We start from the raw sequence: 27,949 nt of genomic DNA, 5'->3' as shown, positions 1-27,949 counted from the left end.
TGTCAGGCATGGCAGCAAGCACCTTTACCCAGGGATCTGTTGGGCCAGCCCCTAAAGTGACTCCTTTTTGTTTGTTAGTTTGTTTTGGGACAGGGTCTCATTTAGCTCTGACTGGCCTGAAATATGTAGACCAGGCTGACCTTGGACTCACAGGGACCCACCTGCCTTTGCTTGGACTAAAGATATGCTCTGCCACACCCGGCTGAAGTAGTCTAGGGGCTGGAAAGATGGCTCAGCAGTTAAGAACACTTGCTGCTCTCACAGAGGACCCGAGTTTCATGCCCAGCACCCATAACCTCACAACCACCTCACAAGCTCACCACCACCTGTAGTCCAGCTCCAAGGATCCAACACTTTCCTCTGGTCTCTTTAGGCATCTGCACACAAGTGCATATACACCTGTTTTCACACACACACACACACACACACACACACACACACACACGTTTAAAAGTTATTACGTGTGGAGCATGGGCATATGCACTGAGCAGCTATCATGGCTGCCCTGTTTGGAGTGTGATGGGCACGTGGCTGAGAACCCTTTTCCTTGACTCAGCCTCTGTAGCGGTGGAGGAATGCAGTCAGAAAGGCTGCCTTGCCCTGTCTCTCCTTGAACTCCTGGGTTTTAACTTGACCTTCGTCTTCCTGGCAAGTCTTCTTGTCTTGATAGAGGTAAGGTGGTTTGGAAATTGACTGTATATGAACACTGTGCACTTTATTATTTTATTTTATTTTTTTTATTTTTTGGTTTTTCGAGACCGAGTTTCCTTGTGTAGCCCTGGCTGTCCTGGATCTCACTCTGTAGACCAGGCTGGCTAGATCTGTGTGCTTAATGTTCTTCAGCTACCTGTTGGGAAACAGGTACATGAAAGAGGCTTGTAGGTTTCTGCAAAAATTATCTATGTTCGCTTGGAGATCTTTCTCGAAGTAAAGCCTATGGTGTTTGGTGAGATTAATGAGAAATGTATGGACGGGAAAGGTGCTTTTGTCCTCACTACCTTGGAATCCCCTGGAAAGCGGTTTACTGGTATGTAGATCAGAATCTTGGGAGTGGTTCTGCAGTGATATTGAAAGGTCCCATGTGGTCAGACCACATGCAGGAGCTTGTTAGAATGCTGAGTCAGGGGTCAGGCTGGAGTCCAGCATCTGGCTGAACAAGTCCTCAGGGAGCGGATGCTGGGAAGGAAGACAGTGGGTATCCCTGCTTAGTTTTCTGGCTTGTTGAGTGTAAGCTACAGAGTCAGTTTTTCATTTATTTGTGTGTTCCCTTCCCCAACAGCCAGTGGCAGCAGGTTCTGGAATCCCTGAGATCAAGTGCTATCTGAATGGTGTGAAGGTGCCAGGAATTGTCCGGCTCCGGACCCTGCTCTGCAAAGTCTTTGGGGTGCTGTTCAGTGTGGCTGGAGGTGAGGAGAGGCTTTCTACTCTTGCCATCAAGTGTTGAAGGCATCCTGTGCATTGATTAGGTGTGGGCTTATGGCTGCTCCTCCTCTGGTAACTGTACTTTCTGTGTGTGGCAGTTGCTTGTCTCTGGGACCCAATATATGACAGAAGCAACTTCAGGGAGGAGGCGTTTGTTTTTGCTCACAGTTTCAGAAGCATTTCAGTCCATTGTAGCTGGAAAGACAAAGGACAGTTCATGATGGAAGGTGTATGTTGTGGGCATCAGGAAGCAGGAACCAGGCTGAGCTCTGAAGGGCCACCTTGAAGTGACCCCTTGCCAGCCAAGCCCCATGCCCTGAGGCTCCACAGCCTTTAGAACAGTACTACACACAGGGGCTTCAAAACGTGAGCCTGCCGTGGAAGCTCAGATTCAGACCACAGCACAATTCAGTCCACGGAATTTTGTTTCCTTGATCCTTGCCTTACCTTTTTCTTTCTTTTCTCTCCCCTTCTTCCCCTTCCTTCCCCCTCCTGCTCTCACCCTTGAACTCTCTCTCTCCTTTATCTCTCTCTTTCTCTTCTGAGATAGCATCTCATTATACAGCCCAGGCTGACTTGTCTGTGGGCTTTCAAATGCAGACACTATTAGTACATTGTCAGTCCCAGATACCCAGCAAAGACACCATTCTGTTTTGAAGAAGAATGGTCTTGCAGTTGGTTTGTGGGGTTGGCTCTGGCAGAGTCAGCACACGTTTTGTGTAAATGGCTAGATGGCAAACATTAGCCTTGAAGGCCAAGAGAGAAAATCAAGGATATAGTATAGGAATTTGTGGAATCATGTACAATGTATACATTTCAGAATCCCAGCTATTAGGATTCTGAGATATAAGGATCACGGGATTGGAGGTATCCTGGGCTATATAGTTCCAGGCCAATTTGGGCTACATAGTAAGAACCTGTCTCAGAAAAAGGGAAAAAGGTAAAATAATCCTTGCTTCTTGAGAGGTTGAGACAGGAAATAAGTTCAAGGACAACCTAGGGTACAGAGTGAGTTCAAGGACAGCCCAGGGTACAAACTAGGTTCAGGGACAGCCTAGGGCACAGAGTGAGTTCAAGTGAAGCATTTATCTAATTATTCTTTATCAATAAAAACTCGGGAGTCAGATATTGAGGTGAGAACCTGAATGATCAGAGAAACATTGGAGAATCAACCAGTGATTTCCCCTCTATCTCCTTCCTTCATCCAAAAGGGTCTGAGAATCTTTCTGAACCCCTCCCTCCCTACTACTTCATGTGTCTCTCTATATGTCCTCAGTCCTCCAAAACCTCTATAGCTAATTTGGTCAGCTAGTAGCTAGCTCTGTATTCAAGGTAAACTTTATTGTTAGTCTCAGGAGTGTCAGAGTGTGATCAGAATATCCCACAACATTTCCCCCTTTTTTTTATCTAAATAAAAAGGGAAGGTTTTAACTCTAACCCAATAAAACTATATAAATAAGAACGCCGGGCGGTGGTGGCGCACGCCTTTAATCCCAGCACTCGGGAGGCAGAGCCAGGCAGATCTCTGTGAGTTCGAGGCCAGCCTGGGCCACCAAGTGAGTTCCAGGAAAGGCGCAAAGCTACACAGAGAAACCCTGTCTCGAAAAACCAAAAAAATAAATAAATAAATAAATAAATAAGAACAATTATCAGGTAAGAATTACATTTACAATGTCCAGTCCATTTGCAATTGGCAAATTCAGAGAAAATACTCCATTATTTATCCTATCTTGATGAGTCCAAAGTTTTATACCTAATACACTTTCTATTCTAACCTGTATTACCAGCCCAAAACTATCTTTTTTTGACCTCAAAGCATTTTCTTAGATAAACAATTTAAGCTTTTATATTCTCAACCTTATACACTTTATACCTCTTCTGTGAGTTTCTTTTCTGACTTTGGTAACAAGGAAAACTATAACTGTAATTATCTAGTCTTCAACTCCATCAGAGACCTGAGAAGGATGTAATATTACCTGAGTAAATAGGAAGTGTAGAATAAACATCTTCAAAAACTATAGAAATGACAGAAATAGCTGGCTGCCTGAACAGCCACCCAAGATTCCTCTGCAATGTTGAGGCATCCCTCTTTGGCCTACAGGCCTATAGACTTTTCTGTGAAGCAGGAAATTTGAAAGACTATTCTACCTTGTCTTGGCAAAGTTCGGCAGTCGCTTTCTTTTGTGTCTTAGCCAATTTGGACAGCATCCTATCAGCAGTTGAGGCAAGGGCAGTTTCTTGCCCAAATAGCTAGCTTTACCACAATGAAAGCAAACTCCATATGGAGGTTCTTTGATACCCATCATCTTTGAGGTAGATTGGTGCTGCCAGGAGCAGACGTATCTCACTGTCATGAAAAGCCTAATGTTATTAAAACATCTTAAATATAATATTCTGTATGTCTCTGATGTGTTTGAAGACCACCTATCTATCTAAAATATATATGTTTAACCTTGAAAACATACCTATCATGACCACATATTTGATTGCTAGATGACTATTAACCTGTGTTTCTTAATTATCCTAAATATTTGTAATAATAACTTTCAAGGGCTAGAAATTTACATTACATTGTTAAATGAGCTGAATAGGTACAAGACTTTAAACAAGAAACATATATATAGAGTATAACAAAAATAACCTTAAATTTGTATCAGTACACAAAAATCTATACCAATATAAAATATTTGAGATTAATAGTTGCTTTTTAGTTTAAAGTAGATTCAATAATCTACCCTTTATCCTATCATTCATGTATCTCCCCTTTTTTTTTTCAGCAAAGATCCTTGAATCTAACCTCCCTTGCTTAGTTTCTCCCTTACCATGACTAGTAACAATTTGCAACCAACCCCCCTGCAAAGATGATAAACGTCCATAATCCACCAAACAACCAAAAACCACCCACCTCTTAGAAATGTCAGCATCATGTTCTTAAAATTACTAACTGTTATCTGGGATCAATGGCATCTTTAGGGGACCCTGAGGAAATTGAGATAATGTTCAAGTTCTGGGAGAGTTAGCTGTTGTCCAGTCTCAGTGTGATGGGAAAGTGCAGGGCTTATCTGAAGTCCTGGCTAGAGTAGTCTGTGAGGCTTGGCCATCTCAGCTAACCATCTGAGTAGTTTGTAGTTCAAAGTGGATCTTTGGGTGACATTTGTCAGCTTAATGGCATTACCTCAATCCATGTGCAATCGTTGTTGTGTGTAAAGAATTGCTAAAATGGTCTTTCAATAAAAAACTCTGAACTTGATATTGGGGTAAATCCTGAAAAATCAGAGAGACAAAGGAACAACCCACTGCCACTACTTCTTACCTCACCAACTCCTCAGCCTGAAAAGGCTTCCTAGCCAAAAGGCCTCTAACTGAAAGGGACGCTTCTGCCGAAAAGCCTTTAGTTCCGGTCTCCTCATGCCTTATATACCTTTCTCTGCCCAGCCATCACTTCCTGGGATTAAAGGCATGTGTGCTTCCCAGTAATGGGATTAAAGGTGTGTGCCACCACTGCCTGGCTCTGTTTTCTCTCCTAGACTGAGTCAATTCTCATGTAGTCCAGGGTGGCTTTGAACTCACAGAGGTCCAGATGGATCTCTGACTTCCTGAGTGCTAGGATTAAAGGTGTGTGCCACCACTGCCTGGTCTCTCTATGTTTAATCTAGTGACTTGTTCTGTTCTCTTATCTTCAGGCAAATTTTATTAGGTTACACGATATATCACCACAGTTGTGGGTCCCCATCATCGTTTTGGAGACCAAGGTTTCTGTTACGAATGGTCACAGTTTATTGCAGAAAACTTAAACATTTTAAATGTCATATGCAGCAGAATGCAGAGAGGCTAAAGGACCACAATCTAAAAAAAAATACATCCAGGATACACAAGCTTAATTCCTAGTTACCTGATTCAGACTCAAGCCCAAAATCATGTATAGGAAGATAGATGAAGCCTTTTTCTAGAATTAGTTAGTACTCTATATGACCATTAATACCACGACAGAAAGTTTAAATATATTGTAAATTTTGAGATATTTATACATTAAGAAGTGTTTTAAAGAGTCAAAATAAAACCAAAGGATTATGAGATTAGTTGCAACAGAATAGTCCCTTAATTTTGTTTTTTCTTCTGTTCCATATCAGGTGGCTTTTCTGACATGAGACAGATTTTGGTTTTTTTTTTTTTTTTAACAAACATGCTTGCATTTAGACAAGAAGAGAACCATGCTCCAACTCCAAAGCCAGCTTTAATTTTTTAATTGAATTGGGACTACAAAAAGACCATTTGCCTTATATGTCTTTAGAGAACAGCAGAATCAAACATTTGGGAAGATTTATGAAATTTTATCCTGTTAGAAGTGTGCTATACCATGAGGCCAATTTTTTCTTCTTCTTGGGATATTTTCTTTGGAAGATTTGTTCTTTTTCTTCCATTGTCTCAGTTGTCCTATGGTCTTCAGATTCCTTAGTTGGATGCTTTTATTCTCCTGAAAGACAAAAACAAAACCCTGCCCCAACCCTAACTTTGGGGAACTTCCCTTTTTGGCAGGTTATATTGATCAAATGAAAGGCATTTGTTAGTCTTATAAGTTAGTTTAAATTGAATGGCCATGCTTTTTGATGAACTAATGCTTCTCTTAATCAAGGGGTCTCTCCTGTTTGAATCTAATCTTTATCAATTTTGATGTGTATCCATAGCTTTTCTTCTCTTCTGGAAACAAAAGCAAAACCTCTTCCCGAATGTAATATAGATCCTGGTTTCCATTCTGAGGTCAACACATCTTTAAGGTTTATAGGCTGATTAATTCAGCAGGTTTTTTTGCTATCCAGCGTCCAGTTCCTAGAAGCTGAACATTTACCTCCTGAAGAGGACAGTCTGGATGCCAAGATTTTGGTGAAATTATTGTTACATCTGCACCTATGTCTACCAAACCCTCAATTTCAATGCTAATTATTTGTATTTTTAGCCTTGGTCTATGATCATTTATAGAAGTGTGCCGAAATACTTGTTTTATGGTCTCTCCTGAAAATTTTGTTTTATCTACTGAAGCTGTTGTGTCATCCAGAGCAGTTTTTTTTTTTTTTTTAAACTGGTTTTTCGAGACAGGGTTTCTCTGTGTAGCTTTGGAGCCTGTCCTGGAACTCACTCTGTAGACTAGGCTGGCCTTGAACTCACGGAGATCTGCCTGCCTTTGCCTCTTGAGTGCTATGATTAAAGGTGTGTGCTACCACCGCCTGGCTCAGAGCAGTATAGTTTTTAACAACAGGTATTAAGTCTTTTAATTGCTCTGTGAAGGGGTTTCCCCAATGCTGACAGGGAATGTTTAAACCAAATTTGACACCACAGCCTTCAAGAGGCCCCCTAAGGCATTTCCTGATGGCAAAAGGTTACCTTGTCATGTTGATCTGCATTCATTAGTCCAATGCCAGCCTTTGCTACATCTCCTGCATATTCCAGAAGGCTCCTCAGGAAGAACAGTCAGTGCTCTTAACTGCTGAATTGTCTCTCTAGCCCTGTCCTCCATTCTTAACATGGTGAAAACCTTAAAAAAACAAAACAAAACAAAAACTAATTCCTGGGACTGGAGAGATGGCTCAGTGGTTAAGAGCACTGACTGTTCTTCCAGAGGACCTGAATTAATTCCCAGCAACCACATGGCGGCTTACAACCATATGTAATGGGATGTGGCGCCCTCTTCTGGCCTGCAGGCATTGCTGAGCCACATGCTGGGTAGAAAATTCTGGTGGTGGACAGCCTGGCTGAGGGCAGCTGCAGCTGCTGGAGTGTCGCTGGGGGCTGAGAATGTGTGGCGATGGCAGCAGCAGTAAAAGCCTGAGCAGATGTCGAGGAGCCAGCCTGGGGTGGCAGCGGCCCAAGGAGGGAGTCCAGGAGAAGCCCAAACCCACAGGGAGAGGGAGCCCACCACTTGAAAAGTAGACATGGGGATGTGTGGGAAAAGCCTGTGTGTGGCGGGAAGCAAGGGCACCGGGCGCCTGAAGGACAGAGCCAGCCGGTGGTTGGCAGCTACCTCTGGCAGCCTTTGGGGCCTAGCCAGCCACCTGTGGCATTTGGGGTTGGGGTCAAGCGGCAGCTAGAGGCTGCTCTAGAGAGGCTGCAATGGGAAAAGCCCAGACTTTGGAGGAGGGCCTGGGGAAGGAAGGAAAGGCAGCTGCGGCTGCAGCAACTGGAAAGCCAGCAGTGAGCAGCTGCCCGTGATCTCGTGCTCCAAGTTGGGCGCCACTGAAGTGTTTATCTAATTGTGCCTCTCTTTTTTTCCCAAGACAGGGTTTCTCTGTCTGGCTGTCCTGGAACTCACTCTGTAGACCAGGCTGGCCTCAAACTCACTGAGATCCACTGGCCTCTGCCTCCTGAGAGCATCCCCACTGCCTGGCTCTAATTATTCTTTTTTGGTAAACTCGGGAGTCTGATAGTGGGATATGAACTTGAATAATCAGAGAAGCAGTGGAGTAGTGACCAGTGACCTCCTCCCCCTCCCTCTCTCTCTCTCTCTCTCTCTCTCTCTCTCTCTCTCTCTCTCTCTCTCTCTCTTCCATCCAAAAGGGACCAAGAATCTTTCTAAACCCCTCCCTACTACTTCCTGTGTCTCTCTATATGTCCTCAGTCCTCCAAAACCTCTATGGCTAATATTGGTCAGCTAGTAGCTGGCTCCCCCTCTCTGATTCATGGTAAACTTTACTGGAAGTCTCAGAGTGTCAGAATGAAATCAAAATATCCCTCAACATTCAAGGACAGATTGGGTTCAGTGCTTGCCTAGGGTACAGAGTGAGTTCAAGGACAGCCTTGGTAATGTAATGAGACCCCATGTAAAAATAAAACTAAACCATGCCTTACAGTGGCACATAACTTTAATCCCAGCACTCCTGTGGCAAAGGTAGCAGGCAAGCTTCAAGTTTGAGCCCAGCCTGGGTTACATAGCAAGTTCCAGGCCAGCCATGGCTGCTTAGTAAGATGCTACTTCAAAAACCAAAAATAAACAGATAAAAGGGCTGGGAATATAGCTCAGTGGTAGAACACTTGCCCAGGATACATAAAGCTCTGGGATTGATTCCCAGCACCATCAGTAAATAGTAAGGGGGTAAATCTTAGTTCTCGGGCTGTACAGAAAAGGGTAGAGTGGGCCTGACCCACAGGCTGTGGTTTCCTGGCACTGGAATTTGAAGATGAGAACTATTATCCCGTGTAGTAAGCGGAGTTTGTTTGAAGGGAATTTGACCTAGCCTGTGTGTGTGGAATGGGGTGGGACTAGGAGTAAACAACAACAACAACCTTAGATGTCACTCTTCAGGAGTTACCCATCTTGTCTTTTTGAGACAAGCTCTCTCACTGACCTGGAACTTTGCAGTTAGGCTGGGCTTGCTGGCAGGAGCCCCACGGGTCCTTCCTCCAGTGCCCCCGTGCTTGAGGACAGATGCACTCTTGTTTCTGGGGTTTAGGTCGGGTCCTTACATTTGTGAGGAAGTACTTCACTGAGTGGGCTGTCTCCCCGGCCTGGGCTCAGCTTTTACCTTAAAGAGTCAGTCAGAGTCATATGCTTGCTCGCATTTTCTAGTCGTTGAGAGGAAGGTTTACCTAGCAAAGTCTAGGCCAGAGGCCCTCTGCTGACTGTACCTTGCCTTTCTCTCCATTCCCAGGGCTCTTTGTGGGGAAAGAAGGCCCCATGATCCACAGTGGTGCTGTGGTAGGAGCTGGTCTCCCTCAGGTAAGAGTGGGTGGGCCAGGGTATGCATCCCTCAGAATGGGCCTCCTGGGTAAGCCCAGCAGATCTGCGAAAATCCTTTGTGATGTCCCAGTGCCATTTCAGAACCTGTTGCCTTTTGGAGTTGAGGTGAAAACTGTGGTCTGTCCCAGCAAAGCACCTAACTGTGGCTCCTCAAGGTATAGCAGTGCTGCACCCAGTGTTGGGGGCAGAAACAGGAAGCAGAGCCAGAACTGAGACAGGGTGGTTGGTGGGTTACCACATGCTACAAGTGTCATGTGGCTGGCTGGAAGACTGGCTGACAGTCTCAGGTTGACCTTGCTCATTCCACATTATGTGATGCAACACTGGTCACAGGGCAGGCAGGTGTCACCTGTGCACTAGACTGTGTGTCCCAGTTCCTTTCTTTCCTGGAGTCACATAACTGATTGGAGCCCTAAGCACAGATGAGGAGGCTAAGGGGCTAGCTCAGGACCCAAATATCCTTTTAAAAATTAGGTTTCATTGACTGGTTGAGATAGGGTCTCACTGTGTATTTAGACTGGCTTTGAACTCAAGGCCCTCCTGCCTCAGCCTCCTACTTGTAGGCTATCACACCTGGTCAAAGCTCATATTTTTAGGGGCCTGGGCTTTTGTTTGAGAAGTCTTGGTCCCTTGAGAACCATCACCTTTGGACCTTTCCCTCCTGTTCTAAGAAAGGGACTTACTTACCTGGACTGGGGTTATTGGGGCAAAGGACAAAGGCTCCGTTCCAGGGCCCATCTATTGTCTTACTTGCTGTCTTGCTCAAGTACCAGGCCTCCCAGAAATGACCCTGGAAGTGGAAAGAGGCCAAGCATGGTGTGGAGGCCTGTGTGAGAATCTAGGGTGCCAGTGTCATCCCCTGAAAGAGCTAATGCCATCATATGCAGCTGGTCTAGGTCCCTCCCAGCCCCCAACTCTGCTGTCCCCTCTTCCTGACTCGTTGACAGTGCACAGGGTGAATCCTGAAGCTCCCATACGCTAGGTGACTTCCTTGTTTTGTAGCTTGCTGTCCTGGATGCTTCTCTTGCAGCACATGTATACAATTGCACAGACAAGTGGGCCTCCCTGGGGATCATGGGTTCCTGAGCTCTGCCCTCATGGCCTCTCTAACTTTGTTTCCTCCATTTCAGTTTCAGAGCATCTCCTTACGGAAGATCCAGTTCAACTTCCCCTACTTCCGCAGTGACAGGTAAGCTTGGGGAGGCGCGGCAGCACCCTCACTCCACACTAGCCTGGCTCACTGGGACCCCTGGCTGCCAGAAAAGGCAGGGCTCTGTGCTTTTTTCCCGAGAGTGAAAACAGAGGACCAAGCTCTTGTCCTTTCCATTTGTCTAAGAGCCATTTCAGGCAAGGATGGTGCCTCAGAACTGGAAACCCAGCCCGGGAGGGGCACCCTGCCAGATAGACTCTGTAGCCCTGTGCGTTTGTGTGTCACTGTCCGGCACCCCTTGCAGCATATGGAACACCTTCGTCTTCGTATCCCACAAGGCTTGGCTTTCTGCTTATACTTGCCATTCTCACCAGGGCTCTGTTTTTGGTGGGAACATGGTTCAGGAGCAACCATTGGATGTTCCCTGAGCTGGGAGCCTGTTCCATGTTCCTAGACTAAAGCCATTCAGATCAGAGAGCTCCTGCTCAGGGGAAGCTGTCAGCCCTGAGGGAATGAGATGCAGTGTGTTGGCTAACAAACACCTGCGCTGGGGCCCTGAAAGAGGGAAAGGCTAATTTTCCCTCATGGTTGTGAAGGTTTCAGTGTCCTTCATCTTGTGGCTTGGGGTGGGTTCCAATACCCCCGTGGTATACTCCAAATGACCTAACATCCTCCGACTAGGCTCCATTTCTCAAATTCCACCGCCTTCCAGTAGTGCCTCAGGGTGATGGCCGTGAACACACTGGAGAACATTTCACGTTCAAACTCAAGTATGTGGGGAGTGTGTGGCTCAGAGGCAGCTATGACTGCCTGTCAGGACCCTGCTCTTTGTGATCCTGACGCTTACGGGCTGTGAGGGAAAAGGCTCATGGGTAAAGAAGTGTTCTGAAGGCTCTTTCTTAAATAAACAAGTGCGCTCTCTCCCTCTGCCCTCCTCTTCCTCAGAGACAAGCGAGACTTTGTATCAGCAGGGGCGGCTGCTGGAGTTGCTGCAGCTTTTGGGGCCCCCATAGGGGGTACCTTGTTCAGTCTGGAGGAGGGCTCGTCCTTCTGGAACCAGGGGCTCACGTGGAAAGTGGTAAGGAGACTGTCCATGGAAGCCACCTCTTGGACCCAAGCACAAGTCTGGAATGTACCCGAACATTACTTGAAGCACATAACTGTCCTTTGGTTGGAGCTAGCAGACTGACTCCATGGAACCTCCCTGTCATAGCAGCCGTAGCCTCCAAACAGAGGACTTTTGTGCTCTTCCTACGAGCCCACTCACCCCCCAACTGTCCGTCCCGTGCCAAACGGCTGCTGTTCTGTCTTGTGAACCCTGTGCCGTGAAAATGTGCGTCTGTGTGGGGGAGGAGGGACGGCGGCACCGTGACTTGATTCGTCTCTGTTGTGTCCTCCTTCCTCCTGGGTGTGGGCTGTAAGGAACTCTCAGCATCAGGCACTCCCCGTGGAGGGTGGTGGGACACAGACTCGAAGCCTCCTTCTCCGAGGAAGGGCCTGGCAGTGCTTCCTTCCTAAACCCTGAACCCAGTCACCTCGGGAGGTCCCTTTTGGAGCCATGGGTTTTTGATCTTTGTTTGTTTTTGTTATTGTTTTGGTTTGGTTTTGAGACAGGATCTCACTGTGTAGACCAGGCTAGCCTCAGACTCACAGAGATCTCTGCCCTTTGAGTGTCTGTGCCACCACCCTGGTGGAGTGATGGATTTTCAAAGGACTGTCTGGCTGGCAGATGTCTCACGGATAGGGGCACTTGCTGCCATGCCAGACCTGAGTTGGTCCCTTGACACCCACATGGTGGAAGGAGAGGACTGACTCCCACAGGTTGTCCTCTGACCGCCACAGACACACAAATATGTAAATGAGTGAATGAATGAATGAATGAATTAAATGTGAGAGGACTGTCAGGAAGAGAGTGTGATGTCACCGGTGTTCTTTTTTTTTGGTACCTGTCCTGTAGCTCTTCTGTTCCATGTCTGCCGCCTTCACCCTCAACTTCTTCCGTTCTGGGATTCAGTTTGGAAGTTGGGGCTCCTTCCAGCTGCCCGGATTGCTGAACTTCGGTGAATTTAAGGTATGTCTTACCCTTCCTCCCAGGATATTTTACTTGACCCTGAAACTTGCTCTTATGTAGAAGCTAGAGGTGTAGGTGGCTGCTCGGTGAGCAGTGTGCCGGGTGGCCTGGACCCTCAGCAGGGCAGCAAGGCATTCCGCTCTTGGTCTGTCTCTGTTCCTCTCCCTCCCTGCTCTCATGGCCACTCTGGTTTTTCTCTCTCCCTCCCTTCCCCCTTCTCTCAGTGCTCTGACTCTGATAAAAAATGTCATCTCTGGACAGCTCTGGATTTGGGTTTCTTCGTCGTGATGGGGGTCATTGGGGGCCTCCTGGGAGCCACATTCAACTGTCTGAACAAGAGGCTTGCAAAGTATCGTATGCGCAACGTGCACCCGAAACCTAAGCTCGTCAGGTACCTCCAGTTAGCCCCTTGTGGGCGGGCCATCTCTCCCAAGGAAGATGGTCCTGTGAGCAGACCCTGCTTCCCACACCCGTTTGATTTCTCCTCTGAGACTGAGCATATACACATGCTCATAAATGCCCTGTGAAGGCCAGAGAAGCTGAGGCCGAGTTTATATCTGAGTGACTGGGTGACTCACCCTCTTCTGACCTGCTGCTAACACACATACCAGAGGTCAGGAGGGTCAGCCGAGGAGCTGTCTGTCATGATCTGCCCTTGCCCGGCACTTAGAGAAGAAAAGCCATTTAGCTCTTTAGAGAAAATGATGTGTGGGCAACAGCTCCTTCCATCTGCTACTGCCTGCCCTTTATTGCAGCTAGCTAGATGGAGCAAGTCTGGAGTGAATTCTGTGTGCCCTGATCAGGGCTGCTGGGCCTGCCCCGTGGGGAGGGGGTTGGTGGGGCAGGTAGGGTAATTGTGCATGCTCAAGCCTAGACATCTTTTGATGCATTTTGACGGCTGTGCTCTGTTTTCTAGAGTCTTAGAGAGCCTCTTGGTGTCCCTGGTGACCACTGTGGTGGTGTTTGTGGCCTCCATGGTGTTAGGAGAGTGCCGACAGATGTCTTCTGCGAGTCAAACTGGTAATGGTTCGTTCCAGCTCCAGGTAAGCCCGCAAACCTGGTGCCTTTACCCTCCATCCAGAAATGTGCGTCTCTCTAGAGCCGTGCTCTTCCATGCCCGCTGAACGTGCTTTACCTGAGGGGGTGTGCACGGTTGCCGTCTGTCTTTTCTACATTGTCAAGAACTCTGGCTGCTCTTCTCTAGGGAATCACACTCATGGGAAGCATGCTCAATAGCTAACTGTTCACTTCTGTCCATGCCCCATTTCCACTTGTCCCTCTTGGCCTGCAGGAACACACTGGCCTAGGGCTACGACACCCACCACCTCACCTTTGTGATATGAGAGTCACTCGTGGGGTGACGCTAACGCCTCCCAGCATCTGGCTCTTGTGGGCTGCTTTCCTTGGCACATGTCCCCTTCTGCGCGTCTCCTTTGCCGCCTTTAGGAGGTCATGGGAGTGCACTCTACCTTTAGGTTTGGTCCACTCTGATGGTCCCAGAGGCAGCATGTGGCTTGGTCTCCAAGGTGGAGGAAGCTGCTGAACATTGTGTGAACTCTGTCTTCTTGTTTCCAAGTAGCAGCCCAGAGCTGTCGGAGCCCGGGTGTGTGTGTGTGTGTGTGTGTGTGTGTGTGTGTGTGTGTGTGTGTGTGTGTCTGTCTGTCTGTCTGTCTGTCTGGGAGGGCTGACTCTTCAGTCCCCAGGAAACAATCTGGGAAGTCCTAGAATGTTTTAAATGAGAGGTCAACAAGCTGTAGCCAAGGGCCACATCTGGCAAAGGGTGACCTTTCAGATGCCTGGGACGAAAGAAGGACGAAAGAGACTTTGTGTGACTGGTAAAGAGGAGGAAGTTTGCTGACACCCAGTTACTCCCAAGGCCATTTCAATTATGAGACCAAACTTCACAATGTATTTTGCTGTGGAACACTAATAATAAGAAAAACAAAGGACAGCCTGTGTTCAGTGGGCGAACCTGAAGAGATGAACTCAAACCAGAAAAGGTGGCTGGTCATCCAGCAAGTGCTAGAGAAAGAAAGCGTTGTGTCTCAGGTCTTCCACGAACGAGTACCTCGCAGAGCTCTTCGTTTTTATTCTTCTTCACTTTGCTGGCTGGTAATAGTATCCCCATTTTTCAGGTGAGAAGACAGAGGCAAAGTGAGATCTTGGCCAGGATCCCTCAGCTGTAACATGTAGTGTGAAGGGGAAGGTATTACTCCATTTTATAGGTGAGGGAAAGCAAAGTTTCCTAAGTTAAAGACCTCCCCAGTGTCTTTGGAGAGTGGCAGAGTCAGTGTTGAAGCCTTCTAATTTTGTGCATGCAGCTGACCTCAAGACCTTTTCCAGAGAACCTCAGGGGCTGGCATCCCTCCAGCATGGTCTGGGAAACCCTGAATGTATCAATTATTAAGCCATAGCCAACAGTTTGTCCACTGTTCCTCTCCACTCGTCTCTCTGCCTACCAACAGGGGGCGCTGTCCTACCTCCTAATGAGTCCACATCCTGTTGTATTGCCTGGCTGGGTTCACCTGCTAGGAGTATAGACACCATCATCCAGTGTTGTTACTGTGTCCACAGATGGGCATCTTTGTAGCATCATTAGTGGAGCAGAATCCGGGTGATCCCTTATCCTCAGTGTCCATATTCACAGGGACAGCAGTGGGGTGAAGCCCAGCCGCTGCTTACCATCAACCAGAAATCGAGGACCATCCATCTGTAGATGCCCTGCCTCTACTCCTAAGTCAGGTGGCACCAGAATCCTGTGCTCACACAGGGTGTCAAGAATGTGAAGCCTAGAACACTAGGAAAGTCTCTAGTCTTTTTCGTTGTTTGGCTTGTGTTCTCGTACTGGGATTGGAGGAAGAGTGGCCAGGAACGTGGCATTGCTGTCAGGCCTCATGTTGAGGTTGGTTTCTTTTGCAGAAAATCCAGAATAAAGCATTGTTTTCTTCATTTGGAACCAGAGTTGGGCCTTTAGGTCACGTGACGACCTGGGCTCTGCTTCCTAGGCTCCTGCTGCCTCCACCACTTCTCTGTCTCTAACCTGCATCACCGTCCCACAGCCCACAGAGGGCGCTCTCTCGTCTCTGAGCACTTATCTGTGTCCCTTCAGAATCTGCACTAAGGAGGAAATAAGTCCGTGGTGACTGATGTAGCTGTGCTTAGTGATGAGTGTGAATAGGTCGAGGGGATGGCCCAGCGGGGAAAGCGCTTGCCGTCCGAGTCCAGGAACCTGAGTTCAGATCCCCACAACCCATATAAAGCTGGACATGGCAGCTTGTATCTGTAATCCCAGTGCTGCTACAGCAAGATGGGAGGTGTGGACAGGAAGCTGGGGGGCCAGCTAGTGTAGCACGTGCAGCTGTGAATAAGAGACCGCAGCTCAATGCCATGTGCCCTCCACAGGCCTGCTGCAGCAGTTGTGCACCTACACTCACACTCACACGCACATGCACACGGACATACACAAATACTCTTTTTTTAAAGTGTTGCTGGGCAGTGGTGGCGCACGTCTTTAATCCCAGCACTTAGGAGGCGGGCCTCTGCCTGTGAGTTCCAGGCCAGCCTGGTCTGTACAGCGAGTTCTAGAAGAGTCAGGACTACACAGAGAAACCCTGTCTCAAAAAAAGAAAGAAAGAAAAGAAAAAAGAAAAAGTGTGGATGAGGAGGGCCTTCACCCTCCCCCTGATTATTCCACTCCACATTCAGAATACAAGAGCCCAGCGTCATAGTCCACTGCCACCTAGTGCCCATACATAGATGTGTACCTACTTCTTCCGGCTAGACCCCAGCTCCTCCCATTGGGAAAGCTGTCCTCCAGATGTCTGACCTCTTAGGGGACATCACTGAAGACTTGTATGTCCCGGTCTGGTGCCTTTGTATTGACTTTTCATCTCCTCCTTAGGCCACATCAGAAGATGTGAATTCAACCATCAAGACGTTTTTCTGTCCCAATGATACCTACAATGACATGGCCACGCTCTTCTTCAACTCCCAGGAGTCTGCCATCCTGCAGCTCTTCCACCAGGATGGTGCGTGTCAGTGTGCACACTGTTGATGGTGTGACCAGGCTGGGTGCAGAGGACCTGGAGAGACCCAACACAGTCTTCTGGGCCTGTGCTGGCATCTGCTAGTGTGACTCAAGTCTGCTCTCACCTGCAGGGACGTTCAGCCCCGTCACCTTGGCCTTATTCTTCGTCCTCTATTTCCTGCTGGCCTGCTGGACTTTCGGCACCTCTGTCCCCAGTGGCCTCTTCGTGCCTTCCCTGCTGTGTGGAGCAGCCTTTGGACGTTTAGTTGCCAACATCTTGAAAAGGTAGTGTGGTGACGTGTGCACGTGTGCCCGTGTTCACAAGGGTGTGAGCCCACAGCACCAGTGTGAGTCTAATCTCGCTCTGTTCCTCTCGTCATCAGCTACATAGGACTGGGCCACATCTATTCCGGGACCTTTGCCCTAATCGGGGCGGCGGCTTTCCTGGGTGGGGTTGTGAGAATGACCATCAGTCTCACAGTCATCCTCATCGAGTCTACCAATGAGATCACGTACGGGCTTCCCATTATGATCACTCTGATGGTGAGCGCTTGCCCTGGCTGCTGGGGGCCGAGGGCCAGGTCATCTCAAGGGCTGTCTTCAGGTCTCTGCTTTGTGTTCTAGGTGGCCAAGTGGACGGGAGACTTTTTCAATAAGGGCATCTATGACATCCACGTCGGCCTGCGAGGTGTGCCTCTTCTGGAGTGGGAGACAGAGGTGGAAATGGACAAGTAAGATGCTGGCCTCTTCACTCATCTTTGTACCAGAGTCTCTAAGCACAGGGCCTGCAGAGCCTTGTCAGGGTGGGAAACAGTAGCTCCCATTGCTCAGATTAGAAGAAAGTCCATTCATGTCCCCTGTGTGTTTGGGGATGTTGAGCAGCTTGAGTTGGCTAGGTCTGGAGGTCAGGCTGGGTGGCATGGTGGGGCCCAGAGGCAAGGCTGCTTTGTGGTTATTCAGCTTTTTAGTGTCCTGGCCAAGTAAACAGTGAGAACTGGGTCAAGCTTTTACCTTGGCTAGATGTTCACACCGAGAACACACAAAGCCCCGGCAGTGACACTGGCCTACCCACACACCTCACCAAGCACCACACTGTCTCGGCTGGGGCGTCCATAGGTGTCCCACTTCTTATCTGTGTATCAGGCAGGCCTTATGAGCTAATGCAGGGTCAGCAGCCATTCCTCAGCAAATATTTTCAGCACTGTGAGCCTGTCAGCCCTTCCTACAGTAGGAAAACGGGCATGGATGAGTGTACAGGGCTGGAACTGATCAGTAGGCTCTGGCTTGCCCTTCTGGTCTAAACAAGGACTCCAGAATCACCCTTGTGATTCCAAGACAATTAGTGATTAGTAGTGATACACAGCATGTGATGTGGCATTCAAGGAGTGGCTGGCCAACCCTTGGGAAAGCTGGAGGGGTTCATGGAGAGGTAACAGTGGTCTTCTAGCATGATGACGTGGGGAGCAGTGTAGCAGGCATGGTGGTGGAAGTTTGGGGAACTACTGGAGATGGTCAGAAGAGAGGCCCTAGTGACCCAGGTGGAGATGGAGAGGCAGCATTGCCCAGTCCAGCCTGTCCCCAGTCCAGCCTGTCCCCAGTGGCAGTGGTCTCTTTGAGGCTGTTCTAGCTTCCTCCTGCACAGGCTGAGAGCCAGTGACATCATGGAGCCCAACCTGACGTACGTCTACCCACACACTCGCATCCAGTCTCTGGTGAGCATCCTGCGCACCACTGTCCACCACGCCTTCCCAGTGGTCACAGAGAACCGGGGCAATGAGAAGGAATTCATGAAGGGCAACCAGCTCATCAGCAACAACATCAAGTTCAAGGTAAAAAAAAAAAAAATGGCCCAAAAGGGAAAGCCAGTGAGGAAGGACCATCTGGCCCAGCATGCAGACTGTAGGGCTGCCTCTGAAGCTGGGGTGGACTCGACTGTCAGTCTAGGGCAAGTCTGCAGCACCCTCACAGGTGGCGACACAGTGGGCTTCTCGGAGGATGTGTGCTCATTTGGGCAGCAGGAAGCAGGTGGGTGGGCTCTTTTTTAAAGTCAGCAGACTTGATATTAATTATTTACCATCTGCAGGCATCAGGGAGGGTGCTAGAGTTGCTGACACAGATGAACTCTGACCTACTTAGAGTGGAGGCCCAGGTAGGAGGACCACTGTGAGCTTCAGGCCAGCCTGGGCTATAGAGGGAAACCTTGTCCCAGTAAACCACAGCCAAAAAGAGTGAGAAGGAAATTGACTGGAAGCTGCAGACCAAGCTGTGAGCTCTAGGGATGCAGATACTGCCATCTGGGATACCAGGAGGAATGGGCACTGCCTGGTCTCTGCCCTTGGGTAGCTACCAACTCAGTCCAGGTCCATCACCTCACACAGACTATGTGCCCACCCATTGCCTTTGGTGTCTTTGGGAAGGGCAGACACACGTTGACGGTCCCTCCAAGACAGAGTGTAAGAAAAGTTGTTTTCCCTCTGCAGAATGGAGGTGCGCCTCCCCAAATGGGAGAAGGTGGAGTCTTAAGGCGGGAAAACTATGCGGTTGGACGCAGTAGAGAAGTTTGCGTCACTGTGACAAAATAGTGTGTGGCATAAAACCACATAGAAAAGCCAGGCGGCGGTGGCGCACGCCTTTAGTCCCAGCACTCGGGAGGCAGAGGCGGGCAGGCGGATCTCTGTGAGTTCGAGGCTAGCCTGGTCTACACAGTGAGTTCCAGGACAGGCACCAAAACTACACAGAGAAACCCTGTCTCGAAAAAACAAAACATAAATAAAGAAACCACTTAGAAGGATTTCTTTTGCCCTGTGTTTGAGAGGTGTCTGTCTGTCAGGGCTAGGAAGGTGTGCAGAGGGGAACAGGAGCAGTATGGTGGAGAGAGAGCAGACAGAACAGTACAGGAAGGGGCCAGGACAAGATAGAGCCCCGAGAACACAGACACACATGCATACACACACAACTGTGACCTGCTTCTCCCAGCTAGATCCCAGCTTCATCCTTCTGTGAGGTCAAAGCCCCGGGGATCTGGTCCTGTAGAAACACACCCAGAGGCTGCTTCGATAGCACTAAACCCAGTCAGACTGACCGTCAAGGTCAAGTGACACACTCGAGCTGGTGGAGTTGGGGGTGTAGTGCAGTGGTAGAGGCTGACCTGTCCTGTGTGAGGCCTCAGGTTTATAGTCAGGTCCAAGGACTGACTGCCCCGCACCTCTGAGAGGCTTGCAGACCTCCGTGAAAAGTGCTATTCCATCATCACACCCTGTCGATGCTCCTGTGTTTGTGTGCCCAGCACTGCCATCTTGGCTCCTGTAAAGACTCATTGTCTCCCCACCCCCCCCATAGAAATCCAGTATCCTCACCCGTGCTGGTGAGCAGCGCAAGCGGGGCCAGTCCATGAAGTCTTACCCTTCCAGCGAGCTTCGAAATGTGTGTGATGAGCATGTGGCCTCAGAGGAGCCGGCAGAGAAGGAGGACCTGCTGCAGCAGATGCTGGAGAGGAGGTGAGGGCCTCACAGTGGCTGCCTACAGCCTCCATACAGAGCACCCTGGACACAGTGGGTGGGGGAGCCCTAGAGCTTGCTGGAGATGATGGGATGTGCAGAAGTCACCCTGCTGAGGGTATACGAGGCAGCATCTGGTTTTTGTGTAACAGATACACTCCCTACCCCAACCTATACCCTGACCAGTCCCCAAGTGAAGACTGGACCATGGAGGAGCGCTTCCGCCCGCTGACCTTCCACGGCCTTGTCCTGCGCTCGCAGCTCGTCACCCTGCTTGTCCGAGGAGTGTGTTATTCCGAAAGTCAGTCTGTAAGTCTTGGGTCCTGGTGTCCGGGAAGGCAGGAAGGCAGCAGGGTCAGGCCCTGTTGTTCAGGGAGAGGTGGTTGTGTGTGTGATGTGCGCACAGCTGCTGTTGAGTGGGGTGCTTGGCCTCATAGGCCGCTTGCTGTTTGTGAGCTCCGAGGTCTTGAGGGAGCTGAGAGCTGGGTGACTCCACTTGGCCCTTGTTAGCCTTTGACACATTTTGTCCACTGTCTCCTGCCTGCTGGCCTGTGAGCTCTTCACATCTGAGGGCTTTTGCTTTCTTTGTTGTTGAGACAGGATCTCATATAGCCCAAGCTGGTCTTTACCTCACAGGATAGCTGAGGATGAGTGCCTGATCCTCCTGTCTGCAGCACTCACGTGCTGGGATTACAGGCATGTGCCGCCATGTCTGCCTTTACTACTTACTGCAGGGTTTTAATCTGGTGGAAGTGGACTTTCCTGCATGTGTTAGTGGAAGAAGTGCCCCTCCTCCTGTCAGCTCCCCCACACCCATCCTTTCTCTTCCTTTTGGTTTTTAGGGTACTAAATCAACCCACAACCCCTGTTAGCAGTTTTCTCATCCATTAGAAGCTAGTTTGCTATTGGGCTGTCTCCCCACTTAGCACCCACTGTGGCTGTTGTACTGTCTGTCCCCCTGGGTGGCCTGTGACTGGAAGGTACTAGCATACCTGGGGAGGGACTGTTAATGACCCTCCCGGCGGCGGCGGCGGCAGCAGCAGCGGCGGCTGCTGTTGGTTGCAAGGACACTGTTTTGGTCGGAATTGCAGAGTGCCAGCCAGCCACGCCTTTCTTATGCTGAGATGGCCGAGGACTATCCAAGGTATCCAGACATACATGACCTGGATCTCACACTGCTGAATCCCCGGATGATTGTGGTGAGGAGGGCTGTCTCTCGGGGCTGTCCCACATGCTACGTCCATGCTTATCCCAGGCTGTGGATGATTCTTGCTTTCTCTTCTGCAGGATGTCACCCCATATATGAACCCTTCACCATTCACTGTCTCCCCCAACACCCATGTTTCCCAAGTTTTCAACCTGTTCAGAACCATGGGCCTGCGCCACTTGCCTGTGGTGAATGCAGTGGGAGAGGTGAGTGAGTTGGGTGGGGGAGAGCCGTGTCCCTGGCCCCCTCTGGTCTGTCCTCTCACCTGACTCTTCCCCATGTGCATGTCTGTCGCACCCGTCCAGCAGGGGGCACCCCGAGGTCTGCCGTCCATCCTCCATTGCCTGTTCTTGTCTCTGCTCCAGGGCTCATTTCCTCCCTGTCTGTGTTCCTTGGCTCCTCCTGCCTCTTAGGGGCATTTGTAGCATTAATAGAAGTTAAGGTGAAGTTCTCAGAGGGTTTTAAAAGATAGCACACCCAGAGATCACGTTCGCAGACTCTTGCATCTTTTCTTTTCAGAGGTAATTACGTTTGTGTGGTATGTGAGCACAGCTTTGTGGGGTTGGGTCTCTCCTTCCACCTTGAGTGGGTTGGGTTCTGGGAACTGAACTCTGGTCACCAGGCTTTCATGGTAAGCGTGTTTACCCACTGAGCCATCTTGTCAGCCCAACTTATTATTATTTTTTTTTCTTTTGGGTTTTTGAAACAGGATTTTTTTGTGTAACAGCCCTGGCTGTCCTGAAACTCACTCTGTGGACCAGGCCAGCCTCGAAGTCACAGAGATCCGCCTGCCTCTGCCTCCCGAGTGCTGGGATTAAAGGCGTGCGCCACCATGCCCGGCCCAGCTTAATTTTTTAATTGCATAGCTATTGTTATATTATTATACTATATTGTAGCAAAATAAGAAAACACAAATAAAAGTCAGCCCTGACCCCTGCCCTGCCAAGGTCGCTGCCCTGTCCACTTTGCTATGCACAGGTTCTGTCATTCACGGTGGCTCACCTCACCTCAGCTGCATGGAGGCAGGCACTCTACCCTTGAGCTACAATGCTCCGCCTGTGCACAGTCTAGCGGCGTGGCTGTGTGCTCCGTTTTCCTGTCCTCCTCATCTAGCTGAGTTTTAGTCCCCTTTGGAAGGTCTTCAGTACATGTCACCAAAATGACCCTGGGAGGAAGTAGTACCTCTTTAAAGGGACAACCTGCCTTCCCTCATCTTCCTCTTCCTTCCCAGACTGGCCTTGAACTTGAGGAGTCCTCTTGACTCAGCCTCCCAAATGCTGTTATAGGTATGTGCCACCAGGCTTGGCATGTGTCCTGTTTAAGGATATACGCTAGCCAGTTTTATGTCAACTTGATAAAAGCTAGAGTCATTCGGGGATAGGGACTCGGAATTGAGAAAATGCCTCTGTAATATTGGGCTGTAGGCAAAGCTGTAGTACATTTTCTTAGCTAATGATTTATGTGAGAGGGCCCATCCCATTGTAAATGATGCCATCCCTGGGCTGGTGGTCATGGGTGCTATAACAGAGCAGGCTGAGCAAGTCATGAAGAGTCGATAAAGAGCACTCCTTCATGTCCTCTGCACCAGTTTCTGCCTCCACGTCCCTATCCTGTTTGACTTCCCGTGCTGATTTTGCTCAGTGATGGATTATAATGTAGCTGAAATAAACTTTCCTCCCCAACTTACTTTTGGCCATGGCATTCCGTCACAGCAATAGAAACTCGTAAGACAGGACATGACGCACATTGGGGTACAGCTCAGCGGTAGAGCATGTGCCTAGGTTTATTCATAAACAAGTACACAAAATAAAACACAGGCTAGTTCTGCCTGGCATTGTGGCACACCTGTAATCCCAGCACAGCACACAGGAAGGTGGCAAGTTCAAGGTCAGCCTGGGCTGTGTTGTGAATAAAACCCTCTCTCCACCAAACCAAAAACAATAAAAGAAAGTCTGGATCACATACAGATCTGTGTTGAGAGAAAGCAGGGGGCTCTTCCAAAGGGGCAGGGTCCCTTTTAGTTACCCCCTCTCCCTGCTCCCACTTCACTCCCACTTCAGGGCCCGCTGGTTCCTTTTGTGCAGCTCCATCTGTCCCCATGCTTCCTGAGAATAGGAAATCTGTGCCATGAGCACACTAACCCTGTCATGTCCTCACACTGTCCAGGTCCCAATTCTCTTTCTGTCTCTACATCCTGGGGTACATGGCAGGGACCGTTCTCCTCACACCCACCCTTACTGGTGGGCTGGACACTCTGGTGACCTGGGTGTTTTCTCCTTGTCCTAGATCGTGGGGATCATCACACGACACAACTTGACGTATGAGTTCCTGCAGGCCCGGCTTCGGCAGCATTACCAGACCCTCTGACAGTTGAGCCCGGCTGCCGGCTGCCAGCCCACTCTCCCAGAGATGCCTCTGCAGGTGGCTTGCTCACGCACTGGCCCCCACGGCTGGCATGAAGGCTCCCAGTCACTCACTTGCCCGGAGTCCTGGAAGATTGGGGTCAGAGGTTTTGGGGATGTGTTGAGCAGAAAGTTGGAGTTTTACTAACTTCCTCAGCAAGAATTTTCCGTTTCTTGTTCCCCAGGCTCCCCTAGAGACGTCAGGGTGAAGTCAGGCTGGGTCCTGGGTAGACACTTGGTGTTTCTCTGTTGCTGTTTCTCAGGGAGCCCAGCTGTTGCCCGGACCCTTCTGGGAAGGGTGTGGACAAAGGCAAACATTGGGGATGTTATGTGCGTATCACGTTCATTACTAAGTTCCAGAATTGGGCCCTGAGAACTGTTGCCCGTGTTCGGGGAGGCCCAGGATCAAACCCAGGACCTCAGATACACTAGAGCTCTCTCCTCTTCATGTGTTTCCTAGGAGCGAGCACGTGCTCTGCTCTCGCCCTGTGGCCTGAATCAGACCCGCAGAGCACTAAAACCCCAGTTCGCCCCTCGCTGGAAGCGTTCAGTAGCCCCATTCACCAGTTCCGCCTGGTCTCCCGGGAACACATGCTCTCCACCCATTCTCAGTTCACTCCTCCACACAACTACTGGACTTTCTAAGCCTTCATCTCTCGTCCTGGTGGTGCAGCCACAGCTTTGTCTCAGACTCATTCCCAAAGTTAACCAAAATTGAGGAGCCCCTAGACAGAAGCGCTACCCCAAGCCCTAGTGAATTTGGAATCGCTCTACAAGCTGGCAAACAGGCTGTCCTGAGCCAGGGCCAGTCAAAGGTTCAGTTCCTCTCATGGGCACTGCTCACACCCTGCTCCCACGCCACTCGCCAGTCAGCTCTCTTACTGAGGACTTGAAGAGGAACTTGTGCAGCTGCTGTTCTCAGGGCTGGGAAGGAGTGGGATGCTCTTGCCCCTTGTCCCTCACTGGGTTTTCATGGCTTCATTCTCCCCTGGCTGCTGGTCCTCTGAGTTGGCATCTCAGTGAACATCCAAGTAGAGACACCAGCACTCATTTTCCTGCAACCTAGGCCCTGTGGTAGGTGTTCTTTGGATACCAGGTGACATTCATTTGTATTCCATGCTGGTTTTTTCTTTGTTTTTTGAGACGGGGTCTCTCTGTGTAGCCCTCACTGTCCTAGAACTCACTCTGTAGACCAGGCTGGCCTTGAACTCAGAGATTCACCTGCCTCTGCCTTGTAAGTGTTAGAATTAAAGGTGTCCGCCATTACCACCTGGCACATTAAGATACTTTTAAATCATGGAAGTTGCTGGAGAGAGTGCATGCCAGGGCCTGGCCTCTAGCACTGGGGCGTCTGGGCCCGGCAGAGTCTTCTGATCAGCACTTGGGAAATTGTTCCATGACCTCGGTCAGGGTTACCTTGAATCTTCACAGCTGACTGTGACCCTGGCCCTCTTCCCTATTTGCTTATTACCAGAACAATCTGTTTTTCAGATTCTGACTTATGAAGTGGGGGTAGGGATTGAAACTCCCAACAAGTAGTTGGAAATAGCCCTGCTAAGCAGGGTTGTGTTTGGCCGGCTGCCTGCTTCATTTTATGGCTGACTTGAGTGCCTGCCCTATGGTATTCTCCTTCAAGAAGGAAACCAGTTGCCCACACCAAGAGAAAAGCATGACACACCACAGAATCGTCTTCCCAGCCTGGTGGGTTTGTAGAATAGCAGCCTTCAAGGACCTGAGTCCACAGCTTCCTGCCTCCAAGCCAGCCCTGGTGACCGGTTGCAGTTGGTCTGTCCTATGTGTGTGCTGAGTCACCATCAGTTTAGCCTAGAATAGACAGGGTGTAGATACTTCTACCCTACGCTTGAGCCCATGCCTGTCTAGGACACTCAGTTCCTGGTCCCTCCTCCTAAACCTGCCTGTCCAGAAAAGCCCAAAGACAACAGCTTTTCCGCTTGTGAACTCTTAACTGTAAGCCTTGGACTCCTTCCCCCATGGCATATCCCTTGGAACCAGCAGCTCAGTATCTCACCTGCCACAGTTCCGTGGCCTCCCCCCAGTGTCACAGGACCTTGTCAAACACAGCTCCACGGAGGGACACCTGAGGTTGGCTCCAGGCAATTTTCCTGGCTTGTTTCTGCACCTGGGCATTATGTGGCTGTCTGGTCCTGCTGTGGGAGTTTGGTATTTTATGAGCTGTCTGCATGTGACCTTGTTAGGCAGTTCCAGCTGGAATGGACATTAGCTTGACTCAGCCAGCCGTGTGACAGTTTGATGTAGACCTTGGTGACAAGAAAGCTTCCGGAAAAGCCAGCACAGCCCTCCTGGCCGGGCCGTGTTGACATGCAATGTTGCCCTGGGTTCCTGTGGACCTCGGTGACTCTCCAGCCCCAGCTTCCGCCTTTCTGTTTGCACTGTTTGTTTATATGGTAACATTAGCTGATTCCACTGTGTAGATAAATTGTATCTTTTTTAATTTGTAAAAGTCTATTTTTATTTGACCCTTTGGAAGGTGGAAGTTCTGTGGTAACTTTAAGAAGTCAGAATAAAATGTCTGCACCTTCTCCGTAGACCTTGTCTCCATGGGGCTTTCTTCCCAGGGTTTCGTTTCATTCCCACTTTGAAGTAGGGAAAAGTTAAGGTGCTAGAAGCAGTCTGTTTGTGAGACCGGGTCTCATGTAACCCAAAGCAGCCTCAGACTCGCTGTAACGAAGGATGATGTGAGCTGTCCTCCTCTATTTTCTACGTGCTGGGATTACAGGCATGTGCCATCATGACAGGCATGACCTCTCTGTCACTGCCTGTCCCAGTACCTGTCTGTCTCTGAAAGCATGGACTTAGTCCTGTGGCTCTTCCATGGCACTCATCACTGCTGCCATGTCTGACTTGCCTGTGAACACTGGTCCTTTGATCTGTACCAGGGCGAGAGCGGACAGTCTGTTTGGGTTCTGAGTGCCTGTTTCAGGACTCACTCTGCAGCCAGGAGCCTGATGGCAGCCAGCAGAATAGAAGCCCTTGCCGCTCTCAGAGAGTGTGTGTGTGTGTGTGTGTGTGTGTGTGTGTGTGCGCGCGCGTGCGCGTCCCCACACATTCCTGCATCTGTCTGCTCCTTGCTCACTTGCCCCTTATGTGACAGGAAATCCCACTGGCTGTGTCTATGGCTGTGCCCATCACAGACAGCAGCTCATCAGGCCCCTCCTGCCTCAGCTCTCCAAGTCCTAGGGGCACTTTGTACCTTGTGTGTCCCTTTCTGTCCCTTCCACTCAGTGACAACCCTTTGTTACCGTGACACCTGGAGGTTCCTTAGCCACTGGGACTCCCAAGTGCAGGACTGATGCTTTCCCGTCTCACGCTGGCCCTCTAAATTGTTCTCCACTGACTGTCTCTTGTTTGTTGGTTTGTTTTCTTTCTTTTCTTTCTTTTTACACCTACTGACTTGAGATCCAAATAAGAGGGTTTTTTTGGTTGTTTTTTTGAGACAGCATTTCTCTGCGTAACAGCCTTAGCTGTCCTAGAACTCAATTTGTAGGCCAGGCTGCCCTTGAACTCACAGAACTGTCTACTCACTTCCTGAGTGCTTTGATTAAAGGTGTGTGCCACCATGCCAGGCCCAGCTAGCATTTTGATTGGAAGTGGTTGAAGTTCTTCCTCCACTTGCAGCCCCTCACTGTTCGCGCCTGGCCTCGCCTCCACATGTGTGCACCCTACTACTTGGTTTCTTCTCCCCATTTCTGTACAACGTGCCCAGTACGTTAGGACACAAGCACACAGCCGCACACACAGCAAACTGTCCTATTGGAGTTGGAAGGTGACCTGTGATGTCGCTTGTTTTCCTGGGCCTGTGACCTCAGGGAAGAAGCAGTGTCCACAATTAGCCTTGAATGTGTAGGATGTAGAGAGCACCAGATGGTGGCATCCTGGGCTAGAGGCCAGCAGAAGGGAGCGGAGCAAGGTGAGTATATGGGTGAAGAGGGTGTCGGTGTGAGAATCTGAGGCAGGGACGTATGCCCAGGGAAATGGGCAAGAAAATAAGAGTCCCTCCTTGTTTAAAAGGAACTTGGTGTCCTGGTCTCTCCATAGTGTGGTGCCTAGAGCAAGGCAGAGGCAGGCAGGTCTCCTTGAGTTTGAGGCCAGCCAAGGCTACACAGAGAGACCAAAAATAAATAAATAAACAAACTGCTGCCTCCTGGTGGCTCTCACCTCTATGCAGTGTACAATTCAAGCACCGCAGTCTTGGGTTAGGGAGGCCATGGCTATTTTTCAAATGCATTTGACTCTCTGAGTTTGACTTCTAGCCCTGATTGATGAACACAGATAGATAGGTAGAGATGCACTGGTGTGGTGGTTGACAAAGCATTTGAACTTGCCACTCGTCAGCCTGGAAGCCTTCCTTCCCTGCCCCTAGCTGTGTAACCCACCCTCCACTCAACTCTTGTCCAAAATGAAA

The 27,949-nt window shown here is 49.5% G+C and overlaps 1 protein-coding gene across 2 annotated transcripts in view; it reads left to right on the top strand.

Moving 5' to 3' along the window:
- Positions 1-26,072, top strand: part of Clcn6 (chloride voltage-gated channel 6) — a 38,829-nt gene extending 12,757 nt beyond the window's left edge. Inside the window, exons 6-23 of one of the 2 annotated variants that reach the window (XM_059255359.1) lie at positions 566-672; positions 1,280-1,406; positions 9,063-9,130; positions 10,282-10,340; positions 11,247-11,379; positions 12,259-12,372; positions 12,597-12,763; positions 13,289-13,415; positions 16,274-16,400; positions 16,531-16,684; positions 16,783-16,942; positions 17,024-17,130; positions 18,042-18,228; positions 19,739-19,896; positions 20,049-20,205; positions 20,988-21,095; positions 21,184-21,309; positions 23,390-26,072. In XM_059255359.1, coding sequence (XP_059111342.1) covers positions 566-672; positions 1,280-1,406; positions 9,063-9,130; positions 10,282-10,340; positions 11,247-11,379; positions 12,259-12,372; positions 12,597-12,763; positions 13,289-13,415; positions 16,274-16,400; positions 16,531-16,684; positions 16,783-16,942; positions 17,024-17,130; positions 18,042-18,228; positions 19,739-19,896; positions 20,049-20,205; positions 20,988-21,095; positions 21,184-21,309; positions 23,390-23,470 — 2,267 coding nt within the window. In that variant the 3' untranslated portion in view covers positions 23,471-26,072. Of the gene's footprint in view, positions 1-565; positions 673-1,279; positions 1,407-9,062; positions 9,131-10,281; positions 10,341-11,246; positions 11,380-12,258; positions 12,373-12,596; positions 12,764-13,288; positions 13,416-16,273; positions 16,401-16,530; positions 16,685-16,782; positions 16,943-17,023; positions 17,131-18,041; positions 18,229-19,738; positions 19,897-20,048; positions 20,206-20,987; positions 21,096-21,183; positions 21,310-23,389 lie in introns of those variants that run through there. The other variant, XR_009377721.1, reaches the window with a different exon arrangement.
- Positions 26,073-27,949: the final 1,877 nt, after the last annotated feature.

This window comes from Peromyscus eremicus, chromosome 2 (assembly GCF_949786415.1).
Source record: "Peromyscus eremicus chromosome 2, PerEre_H2_v1, whole genome shotgun sequence".
NCBI classification, from domain to species: Eukaryota; Metazoa; Chordata; class Mammalia; order Rodentia; family Cricetidae; genus Peromyscus; species Peromyscus eremicus.
The sequence above is the reverse complement of the archived record's forward strand: the minus strand, read 5'-3'. Positions and strand labels throughout refer to the sequence as shown.